The 18,100-nt window shown below is 37.1% G+C and overlaps 1 protein-coding gene across 1 annotated transcript; it reads right to left on the reverse strand.

The window, feature by feature from the left end:
• Positions 1-285: 285 nt before the first annotated feature.
• LOC149848630 (RNA-binding protein 2-like) lies at positions 286-16,235 on the reverse strand. Its single transcript, XM_089996475.1, has 6 exons — positions 16,062-16,235; positions 3,080-3,240; positions 2,709-3,003; positions 2,530-2,591; positions 1,538-1,619; positions 286-540 (listed from the first exon to the last, which is right to left on the reverse strand). Exons 1-6 carry the CDS (start codon positions 16,132-16,134, stop codon positions 431-433), a joined length of 783 nt encoding a protein of 260 aa, XP_089852601.1. The 5' UTR covers positions 16,135-16,235; the 3' UTR covers positions 286-430.
• Between the last annotated feature and the right edge of the window lie 1,865 nt (positions 16,236-18,100).

Here is an 18,100-nt window from a genome sequence, read left to right on the forward strand (position 1 = left end):
ACCTAGATAAGATGGTGCTGAATAATATAATCTCACTTTGAGACATTTCGTCAAGCATTTGCTGTGCAGATTCCTAGCAATCTGCATACTCTGATCATGCGGACAGGCCATAAAGTTGGTACAATCGGTCTGATCATGGTGTGTTGGCACAATTGGTGCACTGTATACAATTGAACAGACATGAAGACCAACAGTCCTACACCATTCATTCCTGACGCATATAAAATGTAAAAGCTCATAAAGGTATAATTCTCTCTCTCTCAATGTCTATTCTAGTGCTTTCTATTTTGCAAGACCATAGAATTGAGCCTAAGCATTACTCTAAGAGAAACATCACAATGTATTAGACAAAATTACACTGGCGATGACAAAGTGAAAAAATAGAGATAAGCGAGCACAAAATCATGCAGGTGCAATCCCAAGTTTCCGTTTATCGCCTACCGCGACGGCCCATGCCACTGCCAGACCTTGGCCCGGGATTCCGAGCAAACTGCATCCGAAGAACAGGCGAGTCTGGATCTTGTTCATCCATTTTGTAACCTGACGGAAACAAACCCCAGTTTACTGAGAGCTGAAACCACCAATTCATCAACAACTTGAATAAAGCAAAAATGTACAGTAAGCATAGAAGTGTTCAAGGGCAACCACCAACTAACTGCAGGAAAGCACAAATGTAGTGTAATTTAACAATCTAAATATAACGCGACCTGAATACAGCATTAAATCCATCTGCCAATCATAATAACGAACTTCAAACACATAGCATGACAAAGTTTGCTGAAGCGAGTTCAGCAACAGTGGAAGGTGGCAAGTCATAAAACGAGATCCAATCCTCTGAAGGCATTTTCTTATGTTTGTCACACATGGATCACATTTACTCCCATCTATAAAATTCAACCAGAAACATGGTGTATATAGACCCAGTTGTGAGTTTTTGAAAATAAAAAAGGGAAAAAAAGTTATGTAAACTGTTTATTGATACTTGTAAGGATACCAAAGTCTTCTCTTTCTCCCTCAACTTTTTACCAAGTCTATAGTACACCCTGATTTTGTACAATAGGCAGCATCACATGATGGGAACTTAAGTTTTTGTGCTGCGTTCTAGGTCATTGTATCATTATTTGATTCAAATTATCCTTACAAAATCTGTATCTACCATCTAGAGAAACAATTCTCCCAAAACACTCTCATCCACCTTCCCCTGTAGTCCCAAGCAAGAACGTCAAATCATAGAGGATTTATCTTTTTCCATGGAATTGTGGGCAGAATTTGAACCAATGATCCTCCAGTTAGAATGACCAAGTTTTTATCAGTCGTCCATCATATTCAACAATAATTGAGCACCCAAATAATCTTAAATCCTAAAGTATTATTTATTGGCAACAGAATTTGAACCAATGATTCCCCAGTTGGGGTGGCCCAACTTTTATCATCCGCCCATCATTTTTTACACTAATTAATCATCCAAATTATCTATAATCACATTAAAATCCAAATGAAATTCATGTTCTCTCCAGGAAGGCAAAAGCAAACTCACCTTGCAACACACTCAATGCAGTTGTAGCACAGCTGGGATTTGCAAAGTCGACAAAACATAGGACTAATGGATCTCCTCCGTGCTGCAACATAGAATGTTTGAGAGCAGGAAATAGATAAAAGGAATAGCCTAAACATAAAGGAATAAATGGAAGTTCAGATATAGATGGAACCTGAAGAAATTCTAGAGCAAGCACAATAATATTATAACAAACCCATACAGTAAGCTGACCAAGAAGTCTAAATCAAATATATCTACTACCTTGTGAAATCAAACTTCTCTGACTAATATTTAATTTGTCTCCGGAAAAGCCTAGCTTTCCATTTTTCAAAATGTGCACAAAGAGGCAACAAGATGATGCTCTCTTGCCACATGCCTTTTGGCTTGGCAGACAGTTCCTTGTAGTCATAGTCTACGATGATATATCATGTTGCTAAAACAAGAGAAATCTCCAGTGTCGGTACTACTGAAAAATTAGTAATGATACAGAACACTGGGTGCACCAGTCCTAATGTAGACCATTGGATCTTGTTTGAACTAACAGTTGTAATAATGTAGACAAAGAGCACATATTGCCTTTATTAAGATGAAGCTTTGAAACTCTTTCAAGATAAATGCAAAAGCATGGCGACCCTTATTTGAAGGTTTTTGTTCCAATTTAGCACAACCATTAGATCCAAAATAATCCAATGCTCGATACAAGGGAGTAGGTACACTCAGTGCACTGAGTCTTTACTATTGAGAAATTGACACCATCTTATAGTTAGTGTCTTCACATAAAAACAGCTATTATTTTACTGTACCACATATTGGAATAAACAAATAACAATTAACCTCCTATTTTTTGGGGGAAAAAGTACACATGAAAACACGTGTTCGAATGAACAAATTACAGTTACGGTCTTCCATTTGGAAAAAATACCTACTAAATGAAAAGGAACATCACTTTAAGATTACCAATATCCCACAAAATTCTCAGTTCAGGAACTTACATGTATTGACTCTCTGGTTACAAGTCTCACTTCTTTGTAACCAAGAAACGGCCGAAATATATCTTTACAAACTTGTCAAGAAACACAGACACCTAAGAAAATAAAATAATACCATACCACATACCAAAGAACAAAAAATATAAAACCAACCCAAGTACAAATTTAATTTGTAAGGATACGAGCTACTTCTCGGTGTGTGGAGTCAGTTTGAAGCCCCTCAACAAAAAGAGTACTGGAAGCATTAGGAGGAAGATGTACTTCAGGGACAGGCCTTGTGATTGGATTAACAGGTGGCTGGTTCCCAAACATCATGTTTTGACCATATGATGGAACATTTGGAAGGACAAGCCCGGGACCACCCATCAAAACAGGCTCACTGATGGGCGGCCCAGCCGCCCCTCCAACAACCAGCCTTCCACCAAATCCAGCAGCAGCCATATTAGTGGGTTCTCCAGCACCATGACTAGAAATTTGCTGCAAAATGATCACAATGTAAACAACTATACATTTACCCAAAGATAGAGGCTCACAAATTTTTTTGGCATGATACCCCATTTTGGAGATAGCGGTCATAAGATGCCATAATGGATTTAGTGTCTTTTACAACATGGGTAGCAGCGTGGCTACCATCACTTGCCAAATAACCGGGCATTCCCTGACCAACATGCATTCCCATCTCAGCTCCAGCTCCAGCTCCAGGAGGTACAAAATCTAAATATTGTCCAAAAGAGACAGATAAGATATATATATTCACTACTAAGTTTCAATTAAAGAGAGAGAAAGGAACAATTGGATACTGTGTTAAAATGTAAACTGTAATATATATATATATATATATATATATATATTATTTAATATTATTATATTTTCTTTTTCTATTTTTCTTTATTTTCTTTTTTAGCATCTAGTTCAATAGAAACTAGATATTTGATCCAGTCAAGTTCCTGTTGGAACTTGACTGTGCAAATAGCTGTTGGACTGTAGTCCAACAGCTATAATAAATGCTGTTGGACTATAGTCCAACAGCTATAATAATAAATGTAGTCAAACAGCTATATTAAGAGACGTTGGAATCCAACGTCTCTTTTGGAGAGCTCAAAATGAGCTCTCCTCTCTTCCACTTTTTTTTATATATATATAGGGGTGAACCCCTTCAATATAAATAACCATGCTTCTTAAGCATTTTGTTCATGAATAAAGTATTATTTATTTTTCAAGTGTTCTTCCTTTTATACCCTTTCAAGGGTCATGCTTGTAGTGTCTCCAATAGACACTTGTTTGTGAGTTATTTGTGCATTTGTTGAAGACCACCATTTCATTACATGGTATCAAAGCTACAAAATCCTTAGATCTTGAAGTGTTTCCGCCTCGATTTCCGTGCCACATTTACAAAATGTGTTTCATCACCTTGTTCTTGGCTCAAGAAGATTTGTTTGAAGAAAGGCGAACTTGTGCTACAAAAATTTTTGGTTTTGTATCCTCTCTTATTCCTTTGTCTACTATTTTTCTTTTTCTCTCTCTCTCCTCCTATTTATTCCTCTCTTACCCTTGTAAAAGATGGATGACAATGATAAGATCACCATCATTCCTATGAAGTTAAATGATACTAACTATGTAATGTGGGCTTCGATTATGAAGCACCACATTTGGGGAAAAGGTTTATGGGGTATAGTGGATGGTTCCGATTTGGAACCTAAACTATCTCTTACCAAGAAATAGGGTGATAAAGAGGTTCCTCTAACGGAAGAAGAGAAGAGTAAGGCGTTAGCCACTTATGAAAAGAAATGGAAAGAATGGAGGATAGGGCATGCAAAAATTATGTCATGGCTCATCAATAGCATAAACATTAAAAAATGCTCTAGTCTAGCTAAGTTTGAGCATGCCGATAAGGCTGAAGAATACCTCAAAAATATGTATTCCCTTAAAGATATTGCACATGTATGCAATTTACAAGATAAAGTTCGGACAATGACTCAAAAAGATAAAACTATTCGAGAATATTATAATGAGTTGTCCGAACATTGGGAAGAGTTGACTCTTCTTGAGCCCAAATGACATTGTGCCGAAGACATCGAGCTTCGCCAAAAGCAACTCGATATGGAACATTTCTATCAATTTGTAAATGGTCTAAGGCCGGAGTTTGAATCCACCAAATCGGCCCTTTTACATCGTGGAAAAATTCCTTCTATTGTTGATACTCTAGAATAGCTCACTATGGAGGAAAATAGACTTAGAAAAAGTACTCCAAAAGTTGATGATGACTCCGTTTTAGCTGTATCTAGACCGGGGAATCATACTCGTACTTACAAGCTGCCTCATTTTGGAAGGCAAAATGACGACTTTGATAAAAGAAAAGTTATTTGTCATCATTGTCATGAACCGGGGCACTATAGGCCTCAATGTCCAAAGTTAAAAAGAAGAGAAGAAAAAAAAATTGCATCTGTTGAATCTAAGTCAAAAGATCCAGATGCACCTGTGTCTATGGCTCAACTGATGGAAATCCTTCAACCTCTTCTCAAAGGGGTATCCCCCTCAACCGAAGCCTCAACTGGAGCGGCAATTGCATCTTTCTCCGGTCCAGGTAACTTTCCTTGGCTTTTAGATTCTGGTGCTTCTTTTCATATGACCCCAAATGTTAATAGTCTATCCGAATGTCTTAAAAATAACTCAAGTGTGTCAAAGGTTTTTACAGCCGATGGCACATCTCTTGAAGTAAAAGGAATAGGATGTTTTGAAAATCTTCAAAAATCCAAAAGATTTTTTATCCCAGAAGTTAGATATATCTCTAAACTTAATTTGAATCTCTTATCTGTCTCGCAAATATCTGATTATGGATGTAATATCTCCTTCTCTTCTCATGGTTGTTGAGTACAGGATCGCCAGTCAGGGAAGCTGATTGGGGAAGGCTATAGAGAAGGAGGACTTTATTACATGGACTTTTTGGAATTACCCAAGAATGCATTTTGTTATAATATTCAGAAATTAGAATTGGATTTATGGCACAAAAGGCTTGGCCATCCTCATATGTCTAAAATTCAATATTTTCCAAGTTTGGAAACATTTTGTAATTTTGAAAATTTTTCTTGTAAAGACTGCATTCTTGGCAAAATGAAAAGGTTACCATTTCTTAGTAGAACTTTTGTTTCCTCACGACCACTTGAGTTAATACATTCGGATGTTTGGGCCCCGCACCAGTTATTTCCAAAGGTGGTTATACATATTATGTCATTTTTGTTGATGACTTTTCTAGACATACTTGGATTTATTTTTTTAAACATAAATCTAATGTCTTTGCTAACTTCCAAATATTTCATAAAATGGTTAAAAATAAGTTTCAAAATGATATTTCTGTTTTTCGCACTGATTCAGGGGGAGAATTTATGTCCAACGAATTCAAAGACTATCTCAATTTACATGGTATTACACATCAAAGATCATGTTCACACACTCCACAACAGAATGGCCTAGCCAAACGCAAACATCGGCACATTATGGAAACTACTGGGACATTGCTAATTGCAAATCAAGTTCCAAAAAGTTTTTGGGCTGAAGCGGTTCTAACTGCCACCTACCTCATTAATAGGATGCCATCTTCCTCATTAAAGAATACAACTCCAATAGAAAAGCTTGTTAATTTAACTCCAGATTATTCTAGATTAAGAGTCTTTGGATGCAAATGTTTTGTTTTCACCAACAGAAATGACAAACTCTCTCCTCGTGCAATCTCATGTGCCTTTTTAGGATATGTTGATAATCAAAAAGGCTACAGGTGTTTCGATTTTCAAAATGACAAATTATATGTGTCAAGAAATGTATCTTTTTTGGAAAAAGAAAGCTTCTTTGAATTTGAAAAATCCAAGGATGTCACTGAATACTCGTTTTTAATTGATCCAACTTCAAAATCCAATGAATGTGATGTTGGATGTGACCTTGACAATGATCAAAGTCCTATTGTTGTTGAAAATAATGATAATGAAGAGCAAATCCATAGGGATGTTAGTCTACAATATTCAAGACGTAGAGAGCAAAACCTTTCATGTGCATTACAAAAATACTCTGAAGTCTCACCTAGAAGAACGTCTAGAATCTCTAAACCTCCAGAAAAATTTGTGTTTTATGAATCTTTTTCACCCACGTATAGGGCCGCCATTACATTAATACAATCATATGTTGAACCATCATCCTATTCTCAAGCAAAAAATCATATAGAATTGATAGAAGCCATGAAAATAGAATTGGATGCACTAGAAAAGGCCAATACTTGGACGATACAAGATATCCCTCAGGGTAAGAAACCTATAGGTTGTAGGTGGGTATACAAAGTCAAAACCAAAAGTGATGGGACCCTGGAAAGATATAAGGCTCGTTTAGTAGCAAAAGGATATGCCCAAGAGTATGACATCGATTATGAAGAAACATTTGCTCATGTGGCCCGTATGACCACTGTTAGAACTTTAATAGCCTTGGCCTCCATTAGAACATGGCTTATCTTTCAATTAGATGTCAAAAATGCTTTCCTGAATGAGAATCTCGTTAAAGAAGTATACATGGAAGCCCCACCTGGTATTAGTTGTGAAAATATCTCAAAAAGAGATAAAGTGTGCGATAAGCACAACACCACCAATGTGCACAAATGCACAAGAACACTTAGAACAAATGTACAATAAAGAAACTCAAATGCACAAAGGCATACAAAATATAAAGAATTTTATTGAGAAGCTTGGAGAACAAAAGCTCCAAGAAGTGAGTATTACAAAGGGGGAACTCCCCTATTTATAATGAGAAAGGAAGCCTTGGAGGGGCTCCACTAGCTGTTGGAGCCCCTCCAACGGTTAGAATTCTAACCGTTGGAGAGGCTCAACAGCTAGTGTTGAGTCCTCCAAGTTGACTTTGAGTCAACACAAAAAAAAGATAAAAAATGAAAAAGAAAAAAGAAAAAGAATAAAAGTGAAAAAGCAAAAAGAATTACAGCATATTCATAATTATGAATATGCGCAAAAGGTGAATGACTAAAATACCCTTGCAGGTTTTACAAGAAAAGAAAAGAAACAAAAAGAAACATACATATTTACATATATATATAAAGATAAATACATATACATATATACGTGATATATATATATGTATATGTATCTCTCTTTATATATATATGTAAATATTTACATAAAGAGAGATACATTTTAACACCCTCCCTCAAACTTAGGGCACAATGACCGAAAGTTTGCTAAGGAGAAAGTTGAATCTTGGAGAGCAGAGCGCCTTGGTGAAGAAATCTGTCAACTGATATTCTGACGTTACATAAGGAAGGTCGATGACTTTTTGTAGATATGCCTCTCGGACATAATGGCAGTCCATCTCAATATGCTTTGTCCGCTCATGAAACGTGTGATTCTTAGCAATATAGATTGCACTCTTATTATCACAACACAACTTTGTGGGTTCTTGAATTGGAATCCCCATGTCTTGCAACAACTGATGAATCCAGACAATCTCCATAGTTGTAGACGCCATGGCTCGATATTCTGCTTCGGTGGATGATAGAGACACCTTCTGTTGTTTCTTACATCTCCATGAGATCAGGGATTCACCTAAGAAAATGCAAAAGCCTGTAGTGGAGTGACGGTTATTTGGGTCACCTCCCCAATCAGAGTCAGTATATGCAATTAAATTCAACTCAGAAGAAGAGGAAAGGAAAACTCCCTTGTTTAAAGTTCCCTTTAAGTATCTGACAACTCGGAGAACGGCACTCATATGAACGGATGTAGGAGCATACTGAAATTGGCTTGCAGTATGCACGGCATGAGAGATGTCCGGCCTTGTGATGCTAAGATACATTAGAGATCCCACAAGTTGCCGGTAGGGGGTAGGATCCTCCAAAGGTTTCCCATCATCGATCTTCATTTTTGATCCCACAACTTCAGGGGTCTCACAGATTTTATCATCAGTAATACCTGATCTGTCAAGAATCTCACAGGCAAGTTTTGTTTGAGACAAAAAATAGCCTCTATGAGAGTAGGCTACCTCGATACCAAGAAAGTAAGTCAGATACCCCAGGTCTGACATTTCAAACCTTTCTTTTAAAGTGGTTTTAATGTTTCTGATGCCCTTTATGTCACTACCTGTTATCAACATATCATCAACATACAACAGTAAAATCACAATTCCTGCATCAGACTTTTTGACAAACAAAGCAGTGTCAGTGTAGCATGAGGAAAAACCATTTTGAACCATTACATCATTAAATCTATCATACCAAGCCTTAGGGGCTTGTTTTAAACCATAAAGCGCTTTTTGCAAACGAAGGACTTTCCCCTTTGGTACGTTCATACCAGGAGGAGCATCCATATAAACTTCTTCATTAAGATCCCCATTTAGAAATGCATTTTTAACATCCATTTGGTAAATATTTCATTTTTTAATAGATGCAATGGTGATCAAACACCTTACAGTAACCATTCGTGCAACAGGAGCAAAGGTTTCTTCGTAATCGATGCCGTATTCTTGACTATATCCTTTTGCGACAAGACAGGCTTTATATCTTTCGAGAGTGCCATCACTCTTGGTTTTGACTTTAAAAATCCATCTACATCCTATTGTTTTCTTTCCTTCTGGAAGACATTGAAAAACCCACGTTTTGGCTTTGTTGAGGGCTCTAAGTTCGTTGTCCATGGCATCCCTCCATTCAATCATTTCCTTAGCTTCTTTAAAATTTCTAGGTTCTTGATATGAGTGAATGGCACTAAGGCATGCCCTATGTTTTGGAGAAAAAAACTCATAGGATATAAATCTAGAAGGATTTTTCCTAGATCTTTCAGTTCTTCGAGAATTGTTGGAAGATTCACTAAGATCACTATATTTCTCTATTGCACTTCTAAAAGTGCTTTTATCTCTATGAGTATAGGTAATGGGTTCATTTATCATTTCTTCTTCATCATGAATGGTTTGAGGAATGCTTTCACTTATATCCTCATTCTCTTTTAATTCATGATCGCTAAAAAAATCTTCATTTCTAGATAATAGTTCAAACAAAAAAGAATAATCGGCATTATCTTCATGATTTTTGTGTTCTTCAAAACCACTTATGTTTTCTAAAAAGGTTACATTTCTTGAAACATATAGTTTATCATTTTTAATATCACAACATCTAAACCCTTTTTGAGTTTCCGAATATCCCAAAAAAGCACAAGGAATAGCTTTGGGAGATAATTTATCATTCTTATCGGTGAGAACAAAACATTTACAACCAAAAATTCTTAACCTATTGTAGTCGGGTTCTTTTTTATACAAGATTTCATATGGAGATATTTGATTCAAGTTTTTGGATGGAAGTCGGTTGATGAGATAAACCGATGCAAGAGCCACTTCGGCCCAAAATCTTTTTGGAATTTTTTGAGAAATTAGTAAAGTTCTTGTAGTTTCAATTATGTGTCTATGTTTACGTTCGGCCAACCCATTTTGTTGGGGAGTTTTGGGACAAGACCTTTGATGAACAATCCCATTATTTTCAATATAACTTTTGAAATCATTTGAGAGATATTCTCCCCCGGAATCGGTTCTAAAAATTTGTAACTTACTATTGAATTGATTTTGTATTAACATGTGAAAGATCTTGAAAGTAGAAAAAACCTCATGTTTATGTTTGAGGAAGTATATCCAACTATACCTTGAAAAATCATCCACATAAATAACATAATATGAAAAACCTCCCTTAGACACAACGGGTGCCGGTCCCCATACATCCGAATGCACAATTTCGAAAGGTTTGGTTGAAAACATAGTTCTTTGTCCAAAAGGTAAGCTTCTCATTTTACCAAGAATGCAATCATTACAATTGAAATTGTCTTTACATAAGGTTTTAGCAAAATGTAAATACGAAAGCTTGACAATATTTGGATGCCCAAGGCGTTTATGCCAAACATTTATATCCTTATGTTGGGCAACATTACAAAAAGAGGTTTTTGGAATTTGAAGAAACTCCATGAGATAAAGATCTCCCTTCCTAGAGCCTTCCCCAATCAACTTCCCGGACCGGCGATCCTGTATCCAACATTTATTTGATGAGAATTTGATATCACACCCATGATCCGATAGTTGAGAGACAGAAAACAAATTTAAATTTAGTTTTGGTATAAATCTAACTTTTGGAATAAAAAAACCTTGTCTTTCAAAATCACCAATTCCTTTTATTTCAAGAGAAGCCCCATCCGCGGTGGAGACAAAAGAGGGTGACAAATTTTTTGAGTATTTAGAAAGTGAAAAAACATTTGGAGTCATATGAAAGGATGCACCCGAGTCTAAGAGCCAAAGAGTCTTACCGGGAGGAGAGAAGGTGGTCATGGCGGCTCCGGAAACGGATCCCTTGAGGAGTGGTTGAAGAGCTTCCATGATTTGATTGAGAGCCAAAGTAGCATGATTGGAAGTAGAAGGACCTTCCTCCTTGGTTGATTGAAAAGTAGTAGACATAGCCACCATCTTCTTCCATTTAGGGCATACCGGTTTAATGTGACCCGGTTCTTTGCAAAAATGGCATATGATCTTACTATAATCTCTCCTACCATAATGCCCACCATTTTCTCTTCCTCCTTGATTTTTGTTAAAATGAGGGGGTTTATAGATTTTAACATTATTCCCTGGTCTTGAGACGGCATAAGCACCCTCATCCTGATCTTTAGAGGGGACGGCCAACACACTTAGATTGGTTTTATTCAATACCAATCTAGTTTCTTCTCCACTTAATTTGGTAAGCACATCTTCCAACGGAGGGGAAGAGAAAGAAGACAAGAGAGAGGATCTAGTTTGTTCAAACTCGGGTCTAAGCCCATTTAAAAAATTGAAGAAATGATTTTCTTCTAATTGTTTGGCTCTCAATTCAATAGCCTCACCACTCCATTTAGGTTCTTGGAGGGCAAGCTCATCCCAAATAGTGGATAACTCGGCGAAATACTCTTTAACGGACATTTCTCCTTGTTGAAGGGTTAAGGCCTTCTTTTGGAGATAGTATTTATGGGACAAATCTCTTGAAGTATACATTCTTTCAAGATATTCCCATACTTGACATGCCTTTTTGAACTTTAGAATATTGACATTAATTTTGGTCTCAACCGAAGAGAAGAACCATGAGAGTATTTTGTAGTTTTTCATTTCCCATTCCTCATGCTTCTTATTGTAATCTTCAAAAGCCTTTTCTCTTTCTTCTCCCTCAAGAACTTTGATCTCCCCTTTGTCAAGGGTAGTAATTTTTGGTACGGGTTCGGGAATAGTTCCTTGAACATATCCCCAAAGACCCTTTCCTTTTATATGGGCCTCCATATTCCCGGCCCATACATGATAATTCGTTCCATTCAATTTGAAGCCAAGAGAGAAGTGAGAATCCTTTTCGCCCATTAGAGAGGATACAAAGAGAAATAAATGCGTACCACAATGTGAAATGAGTCCCTTCTTGATGTAGGAAGCTTCCAAAATATAGAATGAAGAGCCGAGTCTTCACTTCAACCACCACAACTTAATGGCACGCTTTACGAGGTATTCCAACGAAGAGAAAAAAGAGCACGATCTTCTTTTCCTTTAAGCCTAGCTCTGATACCATGTGAAAATATCTCAAAAAGAGATAAAGTGTGCGATAAGCACAACACCACCAATGTGCACAAATGCACAAGAACACTTAGAACAAATGTACACAAAGGTACAATAAAGAAACTCAAATGCACAAAGGCATACAAAATATAAAGAATTTTATTGAGAAGCTTGGAGAACAAAAGCTCCAAGAAGTGAGTATTACAAAGGGGGAACTCCCCTATTTATAATGAGAAAGGAAGCCTTGGAGGGGCTCCACTAGCTGTTGGAGCCCCTCCAACGGTTAGAATTCTAACCGTTGGAGAGGCTCAATAGCTAGTGTTGAGTCCTCCAAGTTGACTTTGAGTCAACACAAAAAAAAGACAAAAAATGAAAAAGAAAAAAGAAAAAGAATAAAAGTGAAAAAGCAAAAAGAATTATAGGCGCAAAAGGTGAATGACTAAAATACCCTTGCGGGTTTTACAAGAAAAGAAAAGAAACAAAAAGAAACATACATATTTACATATATATATAAAGATAGATACATATACATATATACGTGATATATATATATGTATATGTATCTCTCTTTATATATATATGTAAATATTTACATAAAGAGAGATACATTTTAACATTAGTATCCCTAAGGGTAAAGCTCTTCGTCTAGAAAAAACTCTTTATGGTCTTAAACAGGCTCCAAAAGCCTGGTATGACCGATTTAGTCATGTTATGCTTGATATTGGTTTTCAACCTTGTTTAACTGACATTGCTTTGTTTGTTAAGAAATCTGATGCAGGCATCATTATTCTTCTTCTCTATGTGGACGATATGATCATCACCGGAGGCGACAAACAGGGAGTTGCAAATATCAAATCTCTTCTTAAAACTCACTTTAAAATGACTGACTTAGGTTTATTAAGATATTTTTTAGGCATTGAAGTTGCTTATTCCCCTCGGGGGTATTTGTTATCTCAATCTAAATTTGCTCTTGATATCGTTTTCAGGTCTGAAATTACAGATGATAAGAAAGTAGACACTCCAGAAGTTGTCAATGTTAAAATGAAAATTGATGATGGAGAACTTCTTGATGATCCTACTCCTTATAGACAGCTTGTTGGAGCTCTTTCTTATCTTTCCATTACTAGGCCAGATATAACTCATGCGGTTCATACAGTCAGTCAGTTTCAGCATGCTCCCACCTCCGTGCACATGGGAGCGATTTTGCGTATTATTAGATACTTAAAATCCTGTCTTTCACGAAAACTCTTCTTGTCTGCTTCATCTTCATTAAATTTAATTGCATATACTAATGGTGACTGGGGAGGTGATCGCAATAATAAACACTCAACTACTGGTTTTTGTGTGTTCCTAGGTGAAACCTTAATTTCGTAGAGGTGCAAGAAGCAACATAAAGTCTCTCTTTCCTCCACCGAAGCTGAATACAGAGCCATGACAACCACCACTATGGAGGTTGTTTGGCTCAGACGATTGCTAGCGGATATGGGAGCTAAAGCAACGCAAGCTTCAAAGATGTGCTGTGACAACAAAAGTGCGATCTACATTGCAAGCAACCGGACATTCCATGAGCGCACTAAACACATTGAGATGGACTGTCACTATGTCAGAGAGGAATACTTACATGGAGCCATTGGTCTGCCATATGTTACATCAGAATATCAATTAGCAGACTTCTTCACCAAGCCTCTCGCTGCTCCCAGATTTCACTTCCTCTTAGACAAACTTTCGCTCATTGTACCGTAAGTTTGAGGGGGAGTGTTAAAATGTAAACTGTAATATATATATATATATATATATATTATTTAATATTATTATATTTTTTTATTATTTTCTTTTTCTATTTTTCTTTATTTTCTTTTTTAGCATCTAGTTCAATAGAAACTAGATATTTGATCTAGTCAAGTTCCTGTTTGAACTTGACGGTGCAAATAGTTGTTGGACTGTAGTCCAACAGCTATAATAAATGCTGTTGGACTATAGTCCAACAACTATAATAATAAATGTTGTTGGACTGTAGTCCAACAACTATATTAAGAGACGTTGGAATCCAACGTCTCTTTTGGAGAGCTCAAAATGAGCTCTCCTCTCTCTTCCACTTTTTTTGTATATATAGGGGTGAACCCCTTCAATGTAAATAACCATGCTTCTTAAGCATTTTGTTCATGAATAAAGTATTATTTATTTTTCAAGTGTTCTTCCTTTTATACCCTTTCAAGGGTCATGCTTGTAGTATCTCCAATAGACACTTGTTTGTGAGTTATTTGTGCATTTGTTGAAGACCACCATTTCATTACATACTGCACTGGAGTCACACAAGCATTCTTACTAGTGACAGAACCACACGAACAAGAACTATTACAAAAATTACCCTGCATCTACTCAACAAATGATACCTGAAACAGAAAAATATCAAGCACCAAAAAAATACCATATCTGGAACAGAAAAAGGAAGAATAACAAGATAATATTGAAAACTACAGCATCTTATTCAGGCGACCATATAAGAAAATGCTTGAATATAAAGATTCATGCATTCAACTAAGCCACATAATAGACTTTTATCATTTCATAAGGCTGAATGGAAAGAATATGCTTTCACCCATAAACGCGTTCTTTCTTGTGCTAACTATGTGCTATCAATGGATTTTACTGATCTGACACACAGTTGCAACCCATGTCTTGATATAGATCAATTTGTTACAGAAGCTCTACCATGAGTATTTCATAGCTGCAGGAGTAAAAAAAGCACTTCAAAAAAAAAATGCCCAGTTCATAGAAAAACTAAACACAAGAATAGGTATCTATGTTTTAAGATATCCATGTTCCCAAAGCATATCTATGTCATGGCATGCAAAGACATCTCTAAGGAGAGGGCTGAATAAGTTCATTTCTCCAGAAAAAGAGGATAAGCTTAAACGTTGTGCTATGCTCCACAGCTTATCCCGTTCATCTATACAAGTGAGCACATCCAAGCACACCATAAAAGCTCGCAAAACACAGACACAATGCTAAGATTAACACAGATGTACTAAAATTTCTCTGAATGCTTACGAACTGCTCAATATCTTCAAAAAGCTGAAAATTCAAGTTCATGCCGCGTAGAAAACTTTTAACACTATTACGTAACAACTAGCTGAATTGTGAAGCTAATTCACATTTTTTATACTTGGCAAAAACTTCCCTAGGAATATGCATAATTTATCGCTAGAAAAGGGTAGTTACAAACAGAAAATAAATATCAAGTTATCAACCATATGAGATATCGTAACATCTTGGTTTACTCGTGAGAAAATCTACCAACAAATAGGTTCCAGCGATTTCTATACACTGAATCAATAAAAAAACAATGATCATTCTTTGCCCTATATTAAACAAGAAATTAAGCGTTGTAAGGTTTCTTCTTCTCTAGTTTCACGCCAATTTTTGAGTTCCAGAATTCTAGTTCTCTAAACCTAATCCCATCACAAAACTATGAGTTCCAGTGAAATTTGTTCTACCTAAACCTAAATCAGCAGCAAAATCACTGTGTTCTTTGCTATACTCTTCCTGGTAATCCCATTTTCACAAGTTAAACCGATAACTTCAAGTGTGCGTCTCATTCTATCCCCGGTTTCACAACGAACTAGGGTTTCGATCATTCTACTCCACGCACCACCACGAAATTCCGAGCTCTAAGGTTTTTATTATTTCTAAAACTAATTTCATCCAGAAATTACGAGCACGAGGGTTCGAATCCGAAGGATAGACACCTCATCCAACGGCATAAGTCACTGAAACCAAAATCTATGGTTTTGCTCTACCATACAAGAAATTCACAAACGCGATCGTTGCAGAGCCCGAAGAAAAGAGATAAGCGATCGGAAGCAACGAGATCAATCGAAAGTACAGAATAAAAAAAACGAGAAAGTACTGCAAACGAAAAAGGTGTCATCCCTAGGATTTCCAAAGAGGAGGCGTACCGTAGACGGATCTCGGCCTCTTCTCCGCCGGCGCTGAGGGATCTCCTCCGGTGTTCCAGTAGGGATTCGCCATTTCCGGTGGGGATCGCCTGATTCCGCCACAGACGGTGAGAGGAGGGAGAGCTGTTGCTGCAAAAGCCCTAGCAACCGGAATGTTAAACCCTAAGCCCTCCGTCTTCCGTCTCGCGCCCGTGCGCGCGTCGTATAAAGACTCCGATCCGACTCGAGAAATAAGAGTAGACTCGGCTTCATTCCGATTCATATTTGGGACATCAAAGGTCGTGGTCAACAGTTTATCCGATCCGTTTGTGCAAAATTCCGATTTGTTACGGAGAGACGAGTCAGACGAAGTGGAATACCGGCTGTTCGGATTTCGGGTTGGATGTGAGAACACCAGATCCAACTAATCAGATATTGGCTAAATGAATCCGGATCTGGATTCTTTTTTCATGTAATCAGATTCGATAGCAAAAATAAAAACCCATGTTGAATTCCGATTACAATGGAATATGGTTTTTGCTTATCAAATCCGTCCAAACAGATTCAGTCAAATTTTGAATATAATCCAGTATGCTGACAAGGAATCAACCTAGAATCGAGCCACATCAAGCCCTACCCTTGGTTCGCCTTGAGTGAAAAGTAGCCTCAGAATTGCATCCTTGATAGTTATACTACACCCTGTGATAGTTTGACCCATAGACTATAGTTATCAGGAAGCAATGCGTCAACTAGGGATGCACACGAGCTGTGTATGAGTCTAGCCTGAACTGTTCGAACTCGGTTATGAGGTTGAGCCGAGCCAAGCTTCAACAAAATCTATTAAAAAAATTTTTATGGAGGAATTTGATCCCCCATCCTCTCTAATGATAACCAAGTGACCCACCATTAAGCCAAATACAAGATTCAAACCTAACCCATTTTGAAGAAAGACTAACGTCCTACCCATTACAGTAACAATGCATATGTGAAATTATTTGCATAGATATTATATATATTGGGTTTGCAAAGAAATGAGCCTTATTGAACCCTGGCTCGAAAGAACATTCAAGCTCCGCTTGATAGCTCGTTTACAAAGCCGTTCAAGCTCAGCTCATTTACAAAGCGGACGAGCTCGAGCCAAGCTTTAAATGAGACGAGCCCGAGCCGGCTGGGTTCGGTGTGCATCCCTAGCTTCAAGTAGAAGTGAGGAAATAGGTGTTAGAAGGTCGTATGAAGTGTGAAGCAGGATTGATCTTGAAAGCAAAGTATGTGAAAAGCAAAAAAAGAAATGTAAAGAAAATGAGTGGAAAGCAAAAAGAAAAAGAGACTCTAACCACATGGTTCAAATTATGTATAAGAAAACCTAATTCTCCACAAATTCATCACATTGTTCAAATTTGGTTCCTACTTATCATATATGCTCCAGAGAGACTCTAATCACATGTCGATCTTGGAACACCAAGAGAGCAGCCTTCGAACATGATTTCGAGCAGTACTTCCAAGTAAGGGTGCGCAATGGCCCGATGGGCCAAACCAACCTGACCCACCATGGGCCGGGTTTGGGTTAAGATTTTAGGCTCGGGTCTGTTAGGTACCGGGCCGAAACCCGGCCCTTTATATACATGAGCTGGGTTCAGGCTGGATCGATGGGCCTAAGTTATTTATTAATTTTTAATAATATATATATATATATTTAAATTAACCATTGCATAGTAACTTGGTAACTACTACTATTTACTTAATTAGTTGCATTAATTTTATCGAAACTATAAAGATAATTAGTTGAGAACTTGTTAATTATTTGTAACACCCCGATCTGGGACCTCAGGAGTCCGAGTTCGGTTGGTATTACTTTCCAAAAGGAAGAGTGCAAAGCTTACACAGAGAAAAACGTGGCTAAAAAAAAACTTTTTATTTTATTTTCATAATCAACTTTCTCTTACAATATTCATTATTCATAACAGAAAAAGAACAATTACAATTACAATTTTATTCTCAATGACAAGGAAAGTAAAAATACCAATGCTTTGTTGTATACTGAAATAGCTGCTCACAAGCGA

The sequence above is a fragment of the Nuphar pumila genome, chromosome 1 (assembly GCF_984573655.1).
Source record: "Nuphar pumila chromosome 1, dmNupPumi1.hap1.1, whole genome shotgun sequence".
Classification (NCBI taxonomy): domain Eukaryota; kingdom Viridiplantae; phylum Streptophyta; class Magnoliopsida; order Nymphaeales; family Nymphaeaceae; genus Nuphar; species Nuphar pumila.

What these genes read in the sequence shown, in the direction of transcription:
- LOC149848630 (XM_089996475.1), bottom strand. Translation starts at nt 16,134, where the DNA reads ATGGCGAATCCCTACTGGAACACCGGAGGAGATCCCTCAGCGCCGGCG. An exon ending in GAGGCCGAGATCCGTCTACG is followed by an intron (nt 3,241 to 16,061) that starts GTACGCCTCCTC and finishes GACAATATTTAG; the next exon opens with ATTTTGTACCTCCTGGAGCT. An exon ending in ACCGCTATCTCCAAAATGGG is followed by an intron (nt 3,004 to 3,079) that starts GTATCATGCCAA and finishes ATCATTTTGCAG; the next exon opens with CAAATTTCTAGTCATGGTGC.